This window comes from Cydia fagiglandana, chromosome 26 (assembly GCF_963556715.1).
Source record: "Cydia fagiglandana chromosome 26, ilCydFagi1.1, whole genome shotgun sequence".
NCBI classification, from domain to species: domain Eukaryota; kingdom Metazoa; phylum Arthropoda; class Insecta; order Lepidoptera; family Tortricidae; genus Cydia; species Cydia fagiglandana.
In genome coordinates this window covers 4,919,800-4,942,666 of record NC_085957.1, presented here as the reverse complement: position 1 = coordinate 4,942,666, position 22,867 = coordinate 4,919,800, and the positions used below count along the sequence as shown (strand labels likewise).

The following is a 22,867-nucleotide window of genomic DNA, read 5'->3' as shown; positions in this document are numbered from 1 at the left end:
GCTTATTTATCAGACTGTGGCGTAATGAGCTGGATAAGTAATGTCTTATAATATCAGACGGTTAAAGGGTTAATTATTTGCTCGTGTTACGGGACCCATAACTTCATATAACATAACAGACAGTGTGGGACCACCATTAAAAGCATGACTTATTCTTTATTCTTGTTAGACGATCAAATTGAATGAATAAAAATGTTTATATTATAAATAAAATACATGTTTTGGAAATTTACCCATGTTAGCGTTTATTACAGACGTAGTGCATAATTATTTTCCATTGTATTTTCACGGAAACGTGCGACCGTGTTACGAGTATGTTATGTCAATCAGTCTCGGTACAAAAAGTACTGAGGTTGACTGAAGTAGCATGACAAATACGAACGTTTCCGAGAATATACGATGAAAATAAATATGCACTACGTCTGTACCGTCACCTGCAATAATATGTTATACAATGAAGGCCGCAAAAATATCTGACACGATCTTAGTTATTTGTAGAGCCATAAGAGCGCGTCACATATTTTTGCGGCCATTGAAGAGTAACATATTATTGCAGGCGACATGATATTAGTTTATTAGCAACCTAGTCTAAAATCGTTTTATCTATGAATGCAGCATTTTTCAATGGAAAATTTGTGCCACAGTGTGCCAATTTTGCAGTTATAGATATAAGTAAACATGAACATGATATTTTAAAGTTTAAACATTCTTTTCATTTACCCAACAACAAAATTCTATAAAAAAAAGTGTAGTTTTAACTATAGTTCGTTTTTTTTTAGCATTAGAAATAAGGTAAACAATCTTGATGTGTCTTTAATTGAAAAACACATTTTAAAAATAAGTTACGGCAAATATGTAACAATTATGAATCTAATACGATCATTTATATTCTTCTGCTTTCATAAGTAATAGTTTTTGACTTTTAAAAACCGTTTTTCAATTAAAAGACATATCAAGATCGCTTACCTTCTTGAAAGTTCATTCTAATGCTAAAAAAACGAACTATAATGACCATCGATCGGTCCCATCGGTAGACCTTATGCCAGTCATCATCATCATCTTAGCCATAAGACGTCCACTGCTGAACATAGGCCTACCCCTTGGACCTCCATTCGTACCGGTTGGAAGCGACCCGCATCCAGCGTCTTCCGGAGACCTTAAAAGGGTCGTCTGTCCATCTTGTGGGTGAACGTCCTACGCTGCGCTTGCTAGTCAGTGGTCTCCAATCGAGCACTTTTCGACCATTTTCTTTATGCTAGGAATGTCATCAAAAAAGCATTCCACGAAATCGTCTACCGTTGTCCCGTACAAACGCGAAGTTTCTGAAGATTTAAAGGTATAAGAGTTTCCTTTTCTATGACAAATGGTCAAAAATATGCACAGAAAAATAATCGCCTGCTATAAATGCCGAGAAAAAAGTCTCAACACAGGAAATAAAATGCGTTTGTACGGGACAGCCCGTGGATTGCTCCAAAAACGTTAACGAATTATAATAACACATTCAGCGACTTTCCAGGCGACTTCTCTGTTCGTAGGCACTTTTCGCTACATACGGAAACGAATGAACGTGTCTTGCTATTTCAGTCAGTCTCGGTACAGAAAGTACTGCGGTTGACTGAACTAGCATGACAAATACGAACGTTTCCGAGAAAATACGATGGAAAACAATTATGCACTACATCTGTACCTATGTGATATCGCGTCCGTCACGTCCGTGGGACGAAAAATCTATGCGTTTAACCTTTTCGACGCCGTGTCAAACACAAAAGTTGACACTCGGACGCCACGTCACCGAAGTGACAAAACTGAAATTGAACTTTATGCATATGCACGTAGGTCTATGTTGCTATGTGGTCTGTGACCGATAAATCCGTCTTTGGCGTTGGACCTGCGGTGCGGATATATCGGTCATTGGCGTCCAAAAGGTTAAGGAAAGTGGTAAGGCATGATAAATAAAACACCACATTCATCTATAATATACATTTCACTTATCGTTTACATACAACCTGCGGTCGGTTATAATACTCTTATTAGTTCCATACAAACTTCGTCATACGTCAGTTTTGGGGTCGAGAGCCAAAGGCTCAGTACAGGGATAAGACTTGGAGCTGCCAATTATACCACGTGGTAAACAGCCTGGTGAGCGGATATCGTAGCATACGGAGGCTTGCAACGGTTACAGGCGATCGTTTAAAAACCTGTACTCAAGGTTGATTCAACATAAAAAGGAGATACTGATATTTTGATTCAAATCCTCGAAATATCAATTGGTTTAACCCTTTCGCGTTCTTGTCATCCAAAAGGATAAAAACTATACACAGGTTCTAAGGTTAGCATTTCAGGGTTTTGTCAAATAGGCGTAGATATTTTAAGTCTTTTAATTACAGCTCTAAGTCTTATCGGTCTGTGAAAATTACAATCAGACTTATAAATTGCCTTTATTGCTAATATGTAATCAAGTAATTATAATTACGCGCCATGCGGTAGATTTATTACATGCGTTAAGTCCTTGAGACACATTGATAACATATTGTCTCTTTCTTTGACAAGATGTTGGATTATTCATTCACAAAATCAACATAATGAATAATCGAAATACATTGGAAAAGTATGACACGATTGATGATAAAAGTGTCAATCAAATCTTTACAGAAGACTTATTATGGATGGATATATCCACGTGATTAAACAAGTATCACTTATCACGTTGCGCTGTCACGCAGGCAAAATTAACTGGCCGCCCTAAACTAAAAATTAATTCTATTCGCCTATAAACAGAATTCATTTTAGCATAAGGTGGCCAGATATTGAAAGCTGGCCAGTTATTGAGGCCTTAGGGCCCCCCCACATCTAGCATCTTTCGAGCGTCGGCGTCTACAACTGTATGGCCACGCTCGACGCAACGTCGACGCAACTGCGCAGCGACGTCATTTTCCATAGCGCTGACCAGACGCCGACGCTCGAAAGACGCTAGATGTGGGGGGCCCTTAAGCTAAAATGAATTCTGTTTGTAGGTAAATAGAATTCATTTTTAGGTTAGGGCGATCAGTTACTGGCGAATTACCTACGACCCACCACCGGTGGTTTTGTTACAGAGGCGTCATATATCAGGGTTTTAAGAGTTGTCCAGGAGATGGTAACCGTGGCAACGAGTGTCAAATGTCAATAAAAAAGTTGATTAATTGACATAACAAGAATCGTTCACATATGTGACGTCGTACGGGTAAAGGTACCTTATGGCGGTTGGCGCTTACGCTATTATTAACGCCGCTCCAATATTATTGCGGCGCTATGCGACGTAAACGCCAGCCGCCATAACATACCTTTTGTCGTGGAACGTCACATATAATGTTATAGTCTAGCTAGGCTATGCGCTATATCGAGTCGACGTACTATAGCAATACATCGCGAACATCGTTGTAAACGAATTATCAAAGCGTGATGCATTCGTGTTGTAAGGCACAAAACTTTAAATCTTCAGATGTTTTACATTTTCCGTGCTTCATAAGTCAATATCGTATACTAAAGTTACACCAATCTTTCTACGTTTCAATTTGTATGAATAGTTTGACAGTTTTCTATGGACTGACGGCTGCTTTGCCGCCATATTTAACGATAATCATACCAGGCCGCGTAGCCAACATGTCAATCGCTTACGCTCCGTAGCGATCGAAACGCAACCGTCACTGTCGCACTAATATGGACGAGCAGCGGTCGGCAACCTTTTAGCAGCCAAGGGCCACATAGTAGTTAACGAAGTTGACGCGGGCCGCACTGTTAATATTTATGACTTTATCAGACATTGACGTTTATCAATATTACATACAAAATAGCCAGGGAGGCTCGCGGGCCGCTTGTTACCGACCGCTGTGGAAGAGTGATAGAGACACGAAGCGTTTCGTTATCGTAGCGATATATAGCGATTGTCACCTTGGCTAGGCCGGCTGTAACCATGCGCGCGCGAGTCCATACTTGAAGTCGCGCTAGATGTATAGAGTATTAACGATCTGACCGGCTAACGTTAATTATTTGAGGGGCATCTCGCCCTAAGTTTTGTAAGTGCTTTAAATTAGGGTCCTACTGGGACGTAGGACGAATGGTATCTCGTGTCAATCTGTGATCTTAAAATGTCATATCCGATATTAAATATTCATGTCACAATCATGAAATAAAGTAATGTTTTTATGTCAATATTTTTATAAAGTAATGTCTTTATGTTAATATTTTTTTACACCATTCACACCAAACGCCTATAGGGGCGAGTTTTACTGGATATGCAAGGAATTTGAGCTTTAAGGGGCCCAACTGGTTGCCAGTTTGCCGGACGATATCAGCCTGTCAGTTAAACGCAAAATTTGACAGCTCCGAACAACTGACAGGTCGATATCGTCCTGCGAACTGGTTATCCGTGGGCCCACTTTAGTGTTAGCCAGTTACGTTCCATATTGTGTTAACGGTATATGTATATCAATTGTTTTTCAAATGCGCGTCCTTCTAGAGCTCCTAAATATAGATGGTCAAGCAAATCTTGTCAGTAGAAAAAGGCGCGAGATTCAAATTTTCTATGGGATGATATCCTTTCGCGCCTACATTTTTCAAATTTGCCGCCTTTTTCTACTGACAAGATCTGCTTGACTCAGTATAGTTTATATTGATTTTAGCTGTTTTGTGTGAATCGTATATCTTGCAGTATTTAAATCATAGATACATATTTTTGAATAATGTGTCGTTTGGAAGATTTTGGATTTTGTGTTGTGCTCGTCGGTTTGTGGTTCGGTTTCGGTGGGATTCTGTAAAGAAAGTAATAAATAAATGTCTACGGTATAATACTCTAAAATGGTAATATCATATATTTAATACACATGGCATCTAATAATTATATGTATTTTAATCGGTTGTAAAATTTTGGGTTGTGGGGAATATTTTCCTTAGGTTTAATCTTCTTTTTAGGGTTTCGTAGTCACCTAGAAATCCTTATAATTTCGCCAGGTCTGTCTGTTTGTCTGTCCGAGTCTTTGCTCCGTGATCGTTAGCGCTAGAAAGCTGTAATTTGGTATGGATACATTGCTTTGCTTTTTTTTTTTAATTTGCATGGCGAGAGAAAGTAAAATAAAAGTTACAAAAAAATTTTTTTTAGTGTACCTCCCATACAAAAAGCTTTTTTTGATTTTTTTTTTCTTTTTCCCGATAGTGTGGGGTATCGTTGGATAGGTCTTTCAAAACGAATGAGGGTTTACTAAAACCATTTTTTGATATTGTTAATATTTCCGGAAATATGCGCTCCGAAAGAAAAAAAATGTGTCCCCCCCTTCTAACTTTTGAAACACGGGTCCAAAAAATATGAAAAAAATTGTGAAACAAGAGCTTAATAAATACTTTCAATGAAAACTATAGCGAACATTTGTTTGTGAGTTATTGCAAAAAATCTTTTTTTTAGTAAAAAGACGTAATGTACAAAGCGCTGCAAAGGTTATATACCTTATGATTTTACTAATAGCCCCCGTTTGGCCTATTTTGACAGAACTGTAACTACGAAACCCTACACTGAGTATGGCCCGACATCCTCTTGGCCGATTATTTAACAATGAATAAGGTAAAGAAGAAATATCGTCGGGTGACAAGCAAAACTCACTACGTGCTATGAAAAAAATAAAGTAACAATGCACTTTATTACACATGTAACACGGTTTATTGTCTAATAATTTCAATGATGTTAGTTAGTGAGTTTTGCTTGTCACCCGACGGTATGTTGTCGCCGGTTGTGTAGTATATCTCACCGGCGATGTCTAGACGGGTCGGGGGTGGGGGTGTGGGTGCGGGTGCGGGTGGGGCGGGCGCTGCACGGGCCCGAAGCGCGTGTCGTCGGGCGGCGAGCCCGCGCCCGAGCCGCCCGAGCCCCCGGAGCCCGAGCCCGCGCCCAAGCCGCCCCCCCCGCCCCCGCCCGAGCCCGACAGCGAGCTCGGCGACGACACGCCCCCTGCAACACATCACAATATTTTATTTACTAACTTGTAATATAAACGGTGCCAAACTCCTGACTTCGGGCAAACTCGGCTCCGTTCGGCTCGACATTGCTCCGAGCAATTTTAAGAACACAAATTGACGTCCCTTTACGTGCCCGACCGCAAATAAAATAATAACTTGAATTTTGACAACCCTAAATAGCCGAAAGGGGTACTGCCATATATTAAAAAGGGACAGCATGATTCGACCCTGAATCGCTGTCAAACTTCGGTTTTGTGGAAAGTTTCCTTTCTGTACAGTACTATTATTTATTCCGTGGTAATAAAATCTCGAACCCACACTCGGCACACATCGCGTATTATGCATATACACATATCGATTTGACTTACCGGACTGTGGTCTGGGGTACACACTGGGCCACGCGGGCCGCGAGAACAGCGACTCGTCGCGCACCTCAGCGCCGCACCCGTCCTACCATAAATAATAACATAAATTAATTACACGACAATCAAAATTATAATATTTTCACCGCACCAGCTCGTAAAAGCTCTCTTTATTTTTCAAAAATTACTGTAAAAGTTGCATTTTATCCACAAGTCTGCCAATTTTGGCTGTTACAATAACTTTTTAATGAAAAATATTTAATATGGTTAATTTGAATTTAATTTGTAGTTTTACAGTTATTATTTACCTCGCGTTGGGCACTGGTCCCACCGCGAGCTGGTAAGCTATGAGCTATCGACTATAAACACGAACAAAAGATAAGCACTCCCGTGTAAATAAAAGAGACACGGCGATATTTATAGTTACTCGCCCAGCGGTGAGCTATAAATATCGCCGTGTCTCTTTTATTTACACGGGAGTGCTTATCTTTTGTTCGTGTTTATAGCCGATAGCTCATAGCTTACTAGCTCGCGGTGGGACCAGTGCCTCAGTGTGGTAATTTTTTTTGTATTTGACTCGGCAGCAAACTTAACCCTAACAACGTCCAAGATTCCACTTTTCAAACCACTCGATAAATTGGCTTATGTAATCCTTGCTCGAATATCAAAATTTAACATGAAAGCTTAAACAATAACTTTGTCTCCTTGTAACTAACTATACTCCATTTTTACAAGCTTTTATTTACTTTCACCTGACCGTTGTCTGTTTGTCGGTCTGTAATCAAATCTTGCAAGTTAAATTTGATCCACTTCCCGATTTCCGATTGAGCTGAAATTTTGCATGCATGTATAAATCGGATGACAATGCAATATTCTGGTACCATAGTGCTGATCTGATAATGGAGACAGGAGATGGCCATAGGAACTCTGTGATGAAACGCAACCTAATTGTGTTAGGGGTTTTTAGAATTCTCTCGATGAGTATTAGTTGTCTGTCGTAAGAAAAGTACAGTCAGCGATAAAAGCTTGTACCAAAACTGAAATTTTTGCCAAAAACTTATTTAGACTCAAAAGTAGTGGCTTTTTCTTCCGAAATGCTAGGGTTCCTATAATATCCAATATTGCGGAACAATAATTTATTTAAACGACACTATAATTCAGTGCGTTACTACTAAGAATTAATTTTACGCTGGTGGCCTAGCGGTAAGAGCGTGCGACTTGCAATCTGGAGGTCGCGGGTTCAAACCCCGGCTCGTACCAATGAGTTTTTCGGAACTTATGTACGAAATATCATTTGATATTTACCAGTCGCTTTTCGGTGAAGGAAAACATCGTGAGGAAATCGGACTAATCCCAATAAGGCCTAGTTTACCCTCCGAGTTGGAAGGTCAGATGGCAGTCGCTTTCGTAAAACTGGTGCCTACGTCAAATCATGGGATTAGTTGTCAAGCGGACCCCAGGCTCCCATGAGCCGTGGCAGAATGCCGGGATAACGCGAGGAAGAAGGACTACTAAGAATTAATTTTGGATTTTGAGAAATTACTACTACTTTTGGGGTTATAAAATTAAGATTAGAATAATTTGAAAAAAAACGGGGTTTTTAAAATGTCAAGAAATAAAAAAAAATCCCTCTCACCTGTCCCTTATAAAACTTGGACTCCGTAACATGGTGTATCGTCACTTCGTTATTCAGCTTCGAGCCGACCCTCAACCTCTGGAAGTACGGCAGCGGGTCCCCGTTCACCATCTGATTCGTCACGTCGTCGTAACTGCCGTAACTTGGGACGTTCTTATCATTGAACAACGCGTTTCTGAACACGTTACGGTCTTCTTGACCGAACGGGGTATACAGTCCTGAATAGTCGTTTTCTTGCTTCAGAGGGGTGCCTATAGGCTCTGGTCGCACTGTATTTGTGAATAATGATGAGTCGTTCGAGTCAAATGATCGGGTGGAATCATTATTCGGTCTAGTGCCTATAGGATTTGGTGACACAACCGGCTTAGGGCTTGGATTTTCTAAATAATACTCCGGTGCTAAAAAGTTCTTCTGCTGATTGTCTTCATTAGTTTTGAATAGCGAATAACCTTCATCGTTCTTCTGAGTAAAAGACGCTAAGTTCATGATTCTGTTCTGGAATTCATCTGGCTTCGGCGAATTTCTAGATGGATCTAGAACGTACGCCTGTGGATTGGGTACCGTTTGCACCGGTGTGTAAGTGTTAGGGTTGACATAGTTATATTGTTGTCCGTACATGGGCATGGCTTGTTGGCCCATGAGGCTCTGCTGATGCATCATGGACATTAATGGGTTTCTTATGGTGTACATCCCGTTGGATGTAGGGGTGATGGTCGCCTGGCAAGCATTGGGGGGCATGGGGATGGGGTCGGGGATCCTAATCTCTGGTTTCTTGACGGGGTTGGCGGGGGGCATGTTGGGATGGAACATGGGGTTCCGGAGCGTGACCATCTTGGTGCCGTCGACCTTGGGCTCGGCCTCGGCGGCCGCGGCGGCTTTCTTGGCCTTCTTCTTCGCCTTTTTGGAGCGCCCCGGTTGGGGTGCCGGCTCCGGTATTATTATTGTTTTTGGTTGTTCTGCAAATTAAAGAAATATATTATTACATTTATTACACATGGTCGAAATCTCTATTCTAAGGGCCCCCCCACATCTGGCGTCTTTCGAGCGTCGGCGTCTGTCGGCGTCGGTCCAGCGCTATGGAAAATGACGTCGCTGCGCAGTTGCGTCGACGCTGCGTCGACGTTGCGTCTACGTCGGACATACAATTGTAGACGCCGACGCTCGAAAGACGCCAGATGTGGGGGGGCCCTAATACCAGAGATATATATAACTCTGTATAAGATAAATAAAGTCTAAGAAAAAAACGTGCCTCGGACGGACAAGGAAAAGTCATTCTCGAATAGATGGCGCCATTACCTTTGGCCTATTCTCGGCTAGATGGCGTTAACGACACCGTTTGGTATTTAACAATTTTAACACATATCAGTGAAAGAACATGGATCAGTATGGAACAATAAAAATTAAGAATCATTTATCCGTAAACATATTTTGATTATTTTATACATTTTCAATTTTATTTTAAGTTTTAATCGTGTGTCGATAGATGGCAGTAAATGTACCGTGACTACAAAATTGACAATGACAGGACCCCTCTATACTATCTATTCTTTTTGCTAATACTATACATACAATAATGTAAATACGAGTTTATTTAATTAGTTAGCCACTTAGGGCCACTTGCACCATTCCACTAACCCGGGGTTTACGGGTTAAACCTTTGCGTTACCATGGTTACCAGTACAATTAGACACTAGGTTAATGATTTAACCGGTTAACCCCAGGTTAATGGGGTGGCGCTTCGTCATACCAGGGTGCTGCGTGGTGAACATCATGGCGGCGGGGTCGGCGTTGATGACGGGTGCCGGCCGCGCCACCGGCGTCGGCGCCGCGCCCAGCGCGTGCGCCTTCCACAGCGGCTGCAAGATACAACCGTAAATCATACATCTGTTTTAAGGAAATACGGATTATTCTAGTCTATAGTTCGTGTTTTTTGCATTAGAAAGAACAGAAGCAAGCATGCAGTTTTTATCAGGCTCTTTAATTGTTAATAATTATTGAATTATCTAATGTAGCATGGTCAATACATATAATTTACTACAAATTATTACAGCTAAAAGTGCCGGGTTTGGAACCACAAGCTTACTTCTGCGAAGACAAATTCTTTCTAATGTTAAAAAAAAACAAACTATAGTCTGCTATTTTGTGATCGGAAACTAAACTAAACGTTAACACACATTTATAGACGGGTCTAACGCGAATTTTATTCAATTACCTCGAAACGAAACGTCGGTAAATCAAGGTAATTGAATAAAATTCGCGTTAGACCCGTCTATAAATGTGAGTTAATATGTGTTGACGTTAACATTTTGATACCTATTATTAGTGTACACTTCCTATAGGAACTACACAATGTGTAATACGAGCGAACTAGGGCCCGTTTCTGAAAAACTTGAAACTTGTAAAACAAGCGGATGCATGGATGGTAGGATCCTATAGAAGTGCTCGCCAAACAACAGGTCACTAACCATCTCTCTCTCTCTCTGTGGTCGCTCCCTCACACAGACAAAACATCCTCCATACTGAGCATAGTCGCGCTACCCCCTCTGCCACGCATACGGAAATTTTACTCCATGTTCGAGTCGAAAGTGTCTTTGTGTGACGTCCGTGTCTTTGAACGGACGAATCACGGCACGGGACTTCGCTCACCTCGTCCCGCGCACCCCCGCATTTTTGGCATCATCGGTTGCATGAAATAAGTGCTTTGAACTCGGTCTAGAGGATTCCCAGTCTATGATACGCGTGCATCCTTGAGACAAAACATACGCAATGCGACACTATGATTGGTCGAGTTTATTTATTGCCCACCATAATCCATACTAAATTTACGGTGGGGAATACAAAAAATGCAAAACTGTGACAAGGGCAAAAAATAATAGTTCTTTCGCTGCTACTCCTACTAGGGTTTCTGCTCGAGAATTCCCGAGGCGAGAAATCTCGAGAAATTTGTCCTAAGTCGAGACGGGAAAAAAATACTCAATGCCTCGAGAACTCGAGAAATAAATCTCTTGTGATAAGTAAAAAGAAAACACGCGTATAACACATGATGTGTCTATAATGTATATTTTTAGGTAATTAAATAAATATGAACAATCTTTTTTTTTTACATTTTCAGGTAGGAACCTACATAAAACATTTATTACCAACCAAATAAAAAACTACCTTGATCCGTCCCCTCACGTTCTAGCTTTAACCGATTTTCATGTTTTGAAACTTTTGAACTATCATGTAGTGTATTTTTATTGAATAACAACTTTAACATTTTTTGTTTAAGTGTAATAACAAATATTACAAAACTAAATTACTATTAATAAAATACTATTGATAAAAAATAATAAATCGAAATCGAATCATCCTGATATATTCCTATTAGCAAAACATTACAATTTTAGCAGCTTTTCTTTTATTCATCATTCTTCTTAGGCTTGTGTTTTTATAATATGAATATAATAGTAAAATATAAAAACACTTACAAAACAATAAAAAATACATATAAACACATTATAAAAACCTAACCTAGGGTGCCGCCGGCAGCGGGGCAGGGCCCAAGCTTTATTGTTACGTTGAGTAAGTACGAGTAATTAATAAAACTTAGTAAAACTTCTGTAAGTTTTGTCACATCGAGTTAAATTTATTGACTTGAATATTGCTGCCTAATAAAATACCATATTGTGGTTTGTTTACATTTTGTTGAATACCTAAAGAAATACACTGTAGCATAACACATCGCCGGTGCGCACGCCTGCACCTACTTATAGTTTTTTTTTGTTGTTGTATTTTTGATTATTAAGTGCAATTTATGGTGACTAAAAATGTACCATATGTTTGATTATTGATCTCACCGATATACTACGAGTCTGATTTGTAAAAAAGCAAAAAATAAAAATAACATTGTATTTTATGGAGCTTTTAAAATTTCTCGAGATACTCGAGAAACTCGAGAAATTTTGGTCGAGAATTCCCGTGCCTCGAGAAATTAAAAAGGTCGAGAAACCAGAAACCCTAACTCCTACTGATAGATACATAAGACTATCCCGTTTGGTCATTTCCCTCCACCCCTCATGACTGATCCAGTTATACTAGATTCATGAGCGGATATCACTTTTTGACAGCTTTTGTTAGAAAGGGACTTCCACTTGTATTACAAGAAACGGGCCCTTAGTCTGCGAATTTTGAGTTGTTTTCTTCTATTTGCTGGTAGAATTGACTTTTAAATGATGATTTTGGATGATAAATATTTAATAACATAACATTCATTTGGATTTGATTTGGTTTGATTTTGTTTGATATTTTACATTTAATATTTCCTTCGGGTTGGTGTGGTGAAAAATTTTGTGTTTCACTCGGGGGCAAATTTTGTTTAACCCTCGTGCTTTGAAACCCTCGCAACGCTCAAGATTCCATTTTTCGAAGCACTCGCTACGCTCGTGGTTAAATTTTAGAATCTTTTGCTTACTCGGGTATCAATATTAGCACGAGCGGTTAAACAACAATTTTGCCCCCTTGTAAAACAAATAACTATCTACTCACCACAGACTTGATGGGAGCTGATTCCTTCTTCTCGTTAGGTTGGACCCTCGTTAACGTTATACCGGGTGGTAGCCGCAAATCAGATACCTGGAAAAATAAGTCATATAAGAACAATATCTGGGAGACCGAGCTTTGCTCGGAAAATTTACGGTGGGGAATGAAAAAATGTGAGACTGTGACAAGGACAAACAATAATAGCGCTTTCGCTGCTACTCCTACTGAAAGATACATAAGACTATCCCACTTGGTCATTTCTCCCCACCCCTCATGCCAGATCCCGTTATATACGACTTACGAGGTTCATGAAGTATAGGGTATAATCGCGGACGGTCTAGAACGCAAAATGACTAGTGTAATATGTTGCCTATATCCCTTTTAGTCTACATCGCGGACGGTCTAGAACGCAAAATGACGACTTTTTTTATATCACTAGGTAGGTTAGGTTCGTTAGTTATCTTCAAATGGCCAAAGTCAAACAGCACAGAATAGGTGCCCCGCGACAGCGGGGCTCTGTCGACATCGCTAACGTAAAGATAAAACCGGGCAAGTGCGAGTCGGACTCGCGCACGAAGGGTTCCGTACCATAATGCAAAAAAAAAAACAAAAAAAAGCAAAAAGAAAACGGTCACCCATCCAAGTACTGACCCCTCCCGACGTTGCTTAACTTTGGTCAAAAATCACGTTTGTTGTATGGGAGCCCCATTTAAATCTTTATTTTATTCTGTTTTTAGTATTTGTTGTTATAGCGGCAACAGAAATACATCATCTATGAAAATTTCAACTGTCTAGCTATCACGGTTCGTGAGATACAGCCTGGTGACAGACGGACGGACGGACGGACGGACAGCGAAGTCTTAGTAATAGGGTCCCGTTTTACCCTTTGGGTACGGAACCCTAAAAACGACGAAAATGATGTAGGCATATTGCGTTCTGGACCGTGCCTACATCACTTTTAGTCTACATCCGTTGGGATGTAGACTAAAAGTGAAGTAGGCAAAATATTACACTAGTCATTTTGCGTTCTAGACCGTCCGCGAATAACCCAAGTATAGAGATCAGATAGCCCACCTGCACGCCGCAGCTGAGCTGTTCCATGATGCTGCAAGCCGCCGGCGCCTCCGACTCCACACCGCACGAGCCCTGCACATACACACACACATTCATATCTCCACCTCTATATGCACAAATAAAAATTTGCTATTTCGGGTTTGGTCTCATAGGTAAAAGCTGCTCAGTATAATCCCAAAACCTCCCTGGCAAAGGGAATGCACTTATTTTTTAGCCACCCTGTAGAAAAGCCATGTTATTTAACATTTTGAACGCTTTACGTCATATTTAAACAAAAACGTCACTCACACGCCTAAATCACGGGCGTAAGCGAGCTAATGTAAACCTTATTTAAAAGAGTGTAGGTTACCTTGACAGTGTCCGCCATAACACTTATAGTTGGCGCTGTGGGCACGACTAGTTAAGAGTGTTACGACGCCTTTAGGTGTTCTTGGCGTTAATGGCGTTCAAAAGGTTAAGTTGTTTAAACTGCGTTTTTTTTTAATTTGGACTCTTTCAATGTTTCGGAATCACAAGCTCGATGTTGATCCAAACAGGTGAAAAAAACTTTCATAAACTTTGTATAACGGTAACGGAATGGAAGGAACGAAAAACGTTCGAAGCGAACGAAGAACTTTTGCTTGCGGACGGGGTTTCATGCAATTCTCGCCTTCACTGCCTTTATCAGAGCTGGGGCACAGTACAAGAACAGTAGTGAATCTTCATAGAAATGTGCCGCTGCCGGCTTGAATGTGTGCGTGCGCGCCGGACGCCGTGTACGCACGCGCTGCCACGCACACATTAGCATAAAATACGGGGAATACGGTGGCGGCAGTGTGGGCTGTACCGCGACTGTGATCGCGTGCATTCGAGTACGCTGCCCACCCGCTCGCATTTGTCTGCTCTCGGTAGGCCTCAGTACAGCTCGCCGCGGTCGTATTGTATTGTAGGAACAATTGCATCATAAGTCAGAAACGCACATATGACACCCTTAATATAGGAACATCCATTGCCTACGAATACCGCTTAGCGTTACTTGTTAGTCTCCATAGGCTACGGTGGCTAAAATCGAGAAAAAACTCTTAGCTCTCTCTCTTCTTCTTCTTCTCTCTCTTTATAAATTGAATTTAGCAAGGAGCAAGTACCAGGGCCTCATGAGTTACGAGAAGGTGTCGTTGACCAACGCGCCGTGGGGCGCGGGGCGCGGCGGCCGGGTCGCGTATCAGTATGAAGGTACAATAAAAGTAGTGACAACCCTAAGCGCCAACGCAAGAGTAGGCAAATAACTTGCCGAGCGGCCTTAGATTCACTACTGTTCTTAGTGTACTGTGGCTGGGGTCCGAACGGTGCGTGGTCTTCCGGCTCTCTTGCGGTCATCGAAGCTCAGGGTACTATTGTATCTATTAATTGTGCGATAAACAAATTGTTTGTTGATTTTCAGGTTTTCAAGCACCTTCAAAATCATGTTTGGCGGGTGCCCACATTTGTGCAACGCAATCACAGCGACACGGTTCTCTTTAAGGCCCCAATTCATTATAAATACGACGAGATAAATGTTATGTGTGTAAACATTATGTCATTTTTTTATTTTTTCGGTAGCATTTGGTTTAACGGAAAGAAAGAGGTTGCAAATCGAGTAACAGAACTTAGGGGTCATCCATTAATTACATCACACGTTTAGGGGGAGGGAGGGGGTCAAGAAAATGTGACAAATTGTGACATGGGGGAGAGGGGAGACACAAACTTTGTGACGTCACTTTAACTTCATCAGTAACCGAAAATTTATTTAAATTATTTTATTCGCTCTACATTTAAATAACAAATTTTTAAAACGATAATCGTTTTTATTCGTTTAATTTTCTTTCCTAGGCAGTTTTAGGTTATAAAATTACTAATATTTATATCGTTAAAAATCTTTTGATAAAATATTAATAATACTTAGGTACTTACTTAATTCGATTTGGCGATTTCGTAGAAAAAATGTGACGTCACACTAGGGGGGAGGGGTTTGCCAAATGTGACCAAGTGTGACAAGGAGGGGGGGAGGGGTCAAAAATCCTAGAAATTCGTGTGACGTAATTAATGAATGACCCCTTAGTAACCGACTAGGTATACTTTAACGTATTCATTAGGGTTAGTATTCTACCTGTCCAATGTCTTTGTCTAATGTGTCCTGCGTCTCACATTTTGCTTCGTGAGAGCAAAGAGAATAGATAGTATAGAGGGCTATTGCCAAAGTAAATTTTGTAGTCACGGTATATTTACTGCCACACACGATTAAAACACAAAATAAAATTGAAAATGTATCAATTAATCAAAATATGTTTACCGATAAATGATTTTTAATTTTTATTGCTCCATACTGACCCATGTTCTTTCACTGATATGTGTTAAAATTGTTAAATATCAAACGGTGTCGTCAACGCCATCTAGCCGAGAATAACCCAAAGGTATATGGCGCCATATAATCGAGAATGACTTTTTCTTGATTTCCGAGGCACGTTTTTTTCTTAGACTTTATTTATCTTATACGGAGTTATATATATCTCTGGTGAGAGAGACACACACAGACATTGGACAGATGGAATACCACCCTTAGGTAGAGTGAACGCACCTTTTTGCTGACCACTTCGATGGTGGTGTCGGCTGTGATGTTGATGACCTGCGCTCTCTGTTCCTTCTTCTCTTTCTTGCTCTGCTTCGTCTGCTTCGCGGCAGGTGCCGGTTGTGGGGCTGGAAAGAGACAGATACGCGGTTAACTTGACATTAGTTACAAGAGAAATATCAATAGGGGGTATTAATGCAATGCACTGGCCGAAGTAAATGTCAAAAGTAAACGTTTGGCAATTCAATCGCTACAACACGTACAGCGCACGATTTTTGGTACATTATACTTTTTCAAAAACAATAATTCTTTGATACAGTACGGATATGATGGTCGTATTTGTCTACGTGGCAGCGTGATAAAACGGTGTCCGTCTCTTTCTATCCCGCAGAGTTAAAAAGAGACAGTTGTTTTATCACGTGGATAAATGTGGATAAACCGATCCATAATAGGCTTGCAGTTAAGCATAAAAATATGGTTGAATATAACTTACTCAAAAATATGTCCCATAGTTCTTAATTCGCTGAAATAAGAGCTATGGGACATATTTTTGAGTATGGTGTGTGCACCCATGGTATAATAATATACTCCGCCTGGTACTCTCTTCCGACCAAGTGACTGACACAAGCCTATGTCATAATGCGACAGCGCTATATAATATGCGATAGCGCTATATAAAGTGGCAATGTTATTGTGACGTACGCTTGTGTCACTCTGGGAAGAGAAGACCTTGTTTTATTAGACTATGATCTGAATTAAGTTTTGCGCCTTCGTCCTCAAAACATAAAGAGTTGGAGGGTTATGCTTATGTTACTACCACGCCAAAACGCTTCTGAAGCTCCTAAGGCCCAATGTCCTACCTATAGTACTTATTCAGTTCAATGAAATTTAAATCATATTCAATTGGAACAGAGTCGCATTTGTTTTGTTTCGTTTAATTTTCAAACAGAACCAAAATCAACTCTATTCCCTGCGCTAAAGGTTCAAATTTCAGTGGCAAATTTTGGATTTTTCATTTGTATGGCTGGGCCTTAGGAGGTTAAACTGGCGTATTAACAATGACAAATGAAAACAAGTTGCAGGGACTCTAAAATAGTTTTTTACGCAGGAAATCATATAAAACGTGATCATATGAGGGGCGTTTTACTATCTTCTATCCTTCATCGCGTTATCCCGGCATTTTGCCACGGCTCATGGGAGCCTGGGGTCCGCTTGGCAACTAATCCAGAGGATTGGCGTAGCCACTAGTTCTTACGAAAGCGACTGCCATCTGATCTTCCAACCCAGAGAGTAAACTAGGCCATATTGGAATTAGTCCGGTTTCCTCGCGATGTTTTCCTTCACCGAAAAGCAACTGGTAAATATCAAATGATATTTTGTATATAAGTTCGGAAAAACTCATTGGTACAAGCCGGGGTTTGAACCCGCGACCTCCGGATTGAAAGTCGAACGCTCTACTAGATGACCTCGTTTTACTATAACCTCTAGCCGCCCATACGTCAAACCTTGCCAAGCAAAATGAAATTTTATTTTGTCAACACAAAGTTCAAATTAGAATGGAACAGGAGACCTTTTTATAGGTCTCTGGGCGGCTACAGGATATGAGGAAATAAACTTAAACCCACCAGCCTTCTCCTGTTTATTCTCCTTCCCTTTCTCCTTCTTCTTATCTTTTTTATCCTCTTTCTTGACTGGCTCCTGTTTCTTTGCGTCCTTCTTGTCTGCCTTCTTGGGTTCAGCTTTGGCAGGTTCAGGTTTCTTATCTTTGTCCTTTTTACTCTTCGCTTCTTGCTTCTGGAGCTGCTGCTGTCTCTTTCGCTCCTCTTCTTCGGCCTAGAAAAAAAATGCGATTAAATTTTAACATATTGGTCAATCTTATGGTAACATTCCATTTCTAACCGCAGCTGCACTCCTAGTACGCGTCGCTGTTATTGTCAATTTCCATAGTAAAATGAACAGTAATGCAGCTGTCGTTGGAAATGGACTGTCACCTTTACCAGCCTATAGACAGTTTATGTAAGGGTGATATTCCATTTGTCCAATATCTTTGTGCAAAGTCTCACATTTTGCATAATTGCGTTTCACTCTCTCATTAAAGCAAGATGTGAGACGCAATACACATTTGACAATTGTATTGCGTCTCCAATGGAAATTGGACAGCTGGAATACAACCATTAGAGACATGCTGCCATCAAAACAACTTTAGAGAGAAAGTTTTTAGGTGGTATTATTTTTAGAATTTTGAAACTACATATCTTATTTAAGACACCAAGATGACGAGCAGTCTGGCCTAGCGGGTCCGGTAAGGGCATTTATTTGTGTGATGAACACAAGTATTTGTTCCTGAGTCATGGGTGTTTTCTATGTAAATTTGTATTTATCTATACCTGTAAGTATGTATATCGTCGCCTAGCACCCATAGAACAAGCTTTTGCTTAGTTTGGGGCTAGGTTGATCTGTGTAAGACGTCCCCTGTACGGATATGATGGTCGTTCTTGTCTATGTGACAGCGTGATAAAACGGTGCCCGTCACTTTCTATCCCACGGTGTTAAACAATGACAGATATTTTATCACGTGGATAAATATGGATAAAGCTATCCATAATACGCCGGCTGATATTTATTATTATGTGTCTCCTTTTGGATTTCACGGGCCAATAAATCCCGGTCTTTTGATAGGCTCGCGTGGGGATATAGATCCAACACGTAGAGGCCCCTTGGAGAGCTTTAATGTCATGTAGAACGCCTGCTGGAACCCGTTCACAGGTGCTGATATTTATTTATTATTAAAGATGGTTAAAAGGGGCCCCAGCCTCAACCAACTTTTGCTCGGTCATCAGAGACGCGATGAACAGGCACCGATGGAGGCAGATCATAAAGACCAGGTGTGGAGCATCCACATCCACCGATGGCCACGATCCTCAGTCATGAGGGAGCATAGACTAGGAATCCTCTTGACCGAGTTTAGAGCAATTATTTCATGCAACGGGTGCGCGGGACGAGGTGAGCGAAGTCCCGTGCCGTGATTGGTCCGTTCAAAGACACGGACGTCACACAAAGACACTTTCGACTCGAACATGGAGTAAAATTACCGTGTGCGTGGCAGAGGGGGTAGCGCGACTATGCTCAGTATGGAGGATGTTTTGTCTGTGTGAGGGAGCGACCACAGAGAGAGAAAGATGGTTAGTGACCTGTTGCTTGGCGAGCAGTTTCCTCTGTTTCTTGGAGAGCGGCTGGCTGTCCGGGAGCGACTGAGACCGCTGCGGCTCCTTCTATTTCACCTCCACTGGTTTCCATCTTATGATGGTGGATTATATTACAGACCTGTTGCTTGGCGAGCAGTTTCCTCTGTTTCTTTGAGGGCGGCTGGCTGTCCGGGAGCGACTGAGACCGCTGCGGCTCCTTCTGTTTCACCTCCACTGGTTTCCATCTTATGATGGTGGATTATATTACAGACCTGTTGCTTGGCGAGCAGTTTCCTCTGTTTCTTGGAGAGCGGCTGGCTGTCCGGGAGCGACTGAGACCGCTGCGGCTCCTTCTGTTTCACCTCCACTGGTTTCCATCTTATGATGGTGGATTATATTACAGACCTGTTGCTTGGCGAGCAGTTTCCTCTGTTTCTTGGAGAGCGGCTGGCTGTCCGGGAGCGACTGAGACCGCTGCTGCTCCTTCTGTTTCACCTCCACTGGTTTACATCTTTGATGGTGGATTATATTACAGACCTGTTGCTTGGCGAGCAGTTTCCTCTGTTTCTTGGAGAGCGGCTGGCTGTCCGGGAGCGACTGAGACCGCTGCGGCTCCTTCTGTTTCACCTCCACTGGTTTCGGCTTTTCAACTTCTTTTTGTTTCTTCTGAAAGAGAGAAAGAACACAGTATTAGAGACAATGCAATAAATAATAATTAAGTAGGTAAACTAAGCAGCGTTAGAGACCCATTACAAGTTTAACCCTAAGAAGGCACCACCAGTTATACGGTTATGCTACATGTTGTTATGATTTTAATGCACTGGAAACATATATAATAAGTTTTTGGCCAAAAATTCATTTTTGGTACAAGCTTTTATCACTGACTGTACTTTTCTTCCCACAGGCAACTAATACTCATCGAGACAATTCTAAAAACCCCAAACACAATTAGGTTTTGTTGTTGTATCACATAGTTCCTATGGCCACCTCCGGTCTCCATCATCAGATCAGCTCGATGACACCATAATATTGCATTGTCACCAGACTTACGTATGTATGCAAAATTTCAGCTCAATCGGAAACCGGGAAGTGGATCAAATTTAACTTGCAAGATTTGATTACAGACAACGGTCAGGTGAAACTAAATAAAAGCTTGTAAAAATAAGTCTTATTTTCATTAAACACAACTGAGTTTCAAGCTTATTATAAAGAAACTAAGATTCCGTTTTTAAGTCCGCCTACGGAATTTCCTCTCAGGAAATTGGTTACAAAAGCAACCAGTTACACGGGTTTCAACCTCCTAAGGCCCAAAGTCCTACCTATAGTACTTATTCAGCTCAATGAAATTTAAATCATATTCGATTGGAACAGAGTTGCTTTTGCTTTGTTTCGCTCAGTTTTTAAACAACGCAAAATCAACTCTATTTCCTACGCTAAAGGTTCAAATTTCTATGGCAATTTTTGCATTTTTATGCAACATATACACTGCCTAATTTACAACCCATCCTTATGTCGTTATTAAGTTGCGGTTCCAGTGGGCGCAGCATGGTTCCATTTTTATCGCATATCACTATGTCCGTCACTTTCGCACTTACATACTTGTTAGAACGTGACAGGCATGGTGACAAGCGATAAAAATGCGACCGTGCAGGGGAAAAAATAATTATGCCATCATCATTCTTGGCGCTGTATGCTCGATAGCACGTTTTTATTGTAGGCAGTTTGTCAATGTTATATGTATGCGAGTACTAAATACACATACAAGACATCCTCGAGACTGAGCATAGTAGCGCTACCTTTTCTGCCACAAATATACGGTAATTTTACTCCATTTTCCAGTCAAATGTCTTTGTGCGACGTCCGTGTCTTTGAACGGACCAATCACGGCACGGGACTCGCTCACCTCGTCCCCCGCACCCCAGTATTTTTGGCAGCATCGGTTCATTAAATAATTGCTCTAAGCTCCGTCTACAGGATTCCTAGTCTATGATAATAGTACATTAATGTCGAGGCTCGGAAGTAGCTACTTGCAGGCTGAGCATTCGTTTTAAACGGACGACCTTGGGATTCCGTTTAATTGAATCCGAAGCCAGCAAGTAGCCTTACAGCCGAGTCATATGTAGTGCTTTTCTCAAAAATGGTGCAAGAAATATAAATATCATAGAAATATTTTACAAAACCAACGTTCTTACGTATATATTTTCACAGAAAAAAGCAATTGCCGCCTTTTTATAAAAAAAAAAATTAGTGTATTTTTCTGCCGAAAATACGCCAACCTATTTGAGGCAGCTAAATAGTCGCGGTACTAATCATCTGTTTGGCTGTTTAATGGGCCTGTGCCTTCATTTGATATGGTCATATCAACTTTTAAAAAGTTTGGAACTCGACAAATAATGGAATTTGTATGCAACATTGCAGTCCCAAAATCGATCCTGCAATGTTTTTAACTTTTTAATTTATGACTAACCATAAACTACGCGCTTCGCGACCTATTTTTTAGATGGCAAAGTCGACTTTGCGGTCCATTTTTGAGAAAAGTACCTTCTCCTTGGTGGAGCCCTTGGCGAGCTGGTTGATGTGCGCGAGCGCCTGCTCCCAGGTCTGCTTGCGCGGCGGCGAGGCCGGCGGCGGCGGCGGCTGCGAGTGCATCACTGGAAATATATGAATAAAAAATAAATATTATAGGACATTTTTTTACACAAATTGACTAAGCCCCACGGTAAGCTCAAGAATGCTTATGTTGTGGGTACATAAATACTTAAATACATAGAAAACAACCATGACTCAGGAACAAGTATATGTATCATCACAAATAAATGCCCTTACCAGGAACCCGGGACCATTGGCACAAGACAGATAGGTACAGAAGTCAATCACATGTATGTACTTTACTTTTCATACCTACGCTCGGCGGTCGCTCTAGGGTTGCGAACTATGGCTTATGCACAAAAAACTATCGTGGTAGTGGCACTCGTATCTATCGTATCGTATCTCGTATCTAGTTGTTTGATTTATTGTTGAGGATGAAACGCATTCTCATGTACAGTGTATAATAAATTCGCATTCGCATTCTCTCTGAAACCACTGGTAGCTTAAAAATCGACAATTCACCGTTTAATGTTGAATTTAAACAACCGTCCACTGTTGTACAGTTATAATAACTTTTTTTTTGTTTCTCCATTATTGCACAAAAAAGGTCACAGACGCGTGTCTCAAGCGGATGGCACTCCCGCTCGCAGGGGTGTCAACCGGTCCGAGATATCGTGTCCGTAAGCAGTGTCTATGTGTGCGTTGCTCGAGCGCACTTTGTATGTAGATTGATTTCTGTATCTGTTTTGTGCCATCGGCTTCATAGGCAGGGTCACTACCCACTAGGCCAGACCGGACCTCTTTTTAAATATAACGTTCCATTTTCAAGCATGCGCAGAGAAATTGTCAGGGTCTCTATTGTATCCCATCCATTCCATGAAAAACCTCATACCAGTCCCTTCAAAAAAACTTCGGCAAACGTCTAAACTGA

At 41.1% G+C, this 22,867-nt stretch overlaps 1 protein-coding gene and 1 long non-coding RNA gene across 2 annotated transcripts in view; both read right to left on the bottom strand.

Annotated features, from left to right (window-relative positions):
* Window positions 1-1,965: 1,965 nt before the first annotated feature.
* On the bottom strand, window positions 1,966-5,872 carry LOC134677512 (uncharacterized). The gene is made up of 2 exons (XR_010100039.1): window positions 5,778-5,872; window positions 1,966-4,790 (listed from the first exon to the last, which is right to left on the bottom strand). It is a non-coding gene; the product is annotated as an uncharacterized LOC134677512 (long non-coding RNA).
* Window positions 5,873-5,879: 7 nt separating this feature from the next.
* The window catches only part of LOC134677318 (uncharacterized), a gene marked incomplete at its 3' end in the record, with an annotated part of 82,219 nt that continues 65,231 nt past the window's right edge, over window positions 5,880-22,867 (bottom strand). The window contains 10 exon segments of the mRNA XM_063535753.1: window positions 5,880-5,977; window positions 6,354-6,435; window positions 7,984-8,939; window positions 9,731-9,839; window positions 12,511-12,597; window positions 13,579-13,650; window positions 16,172-16,290; window positions 17,788-17,995; window positions 19,885-20,013; window positions 21,889-21,998. Coding sequence (XP_063391823.1) covers window positions 5,880-5,977; window positions 6,354-6,435; window positions 7,984-8,939; window positions 9,731-9,839; window positions 12,511-12,597; window positions 13,579-13,650; window positions 16,172-16,290; window positions 17,788-17,995; window positions 19,885-20,013; window positions 21,889-21,998 — 1,970 coding nt within the window.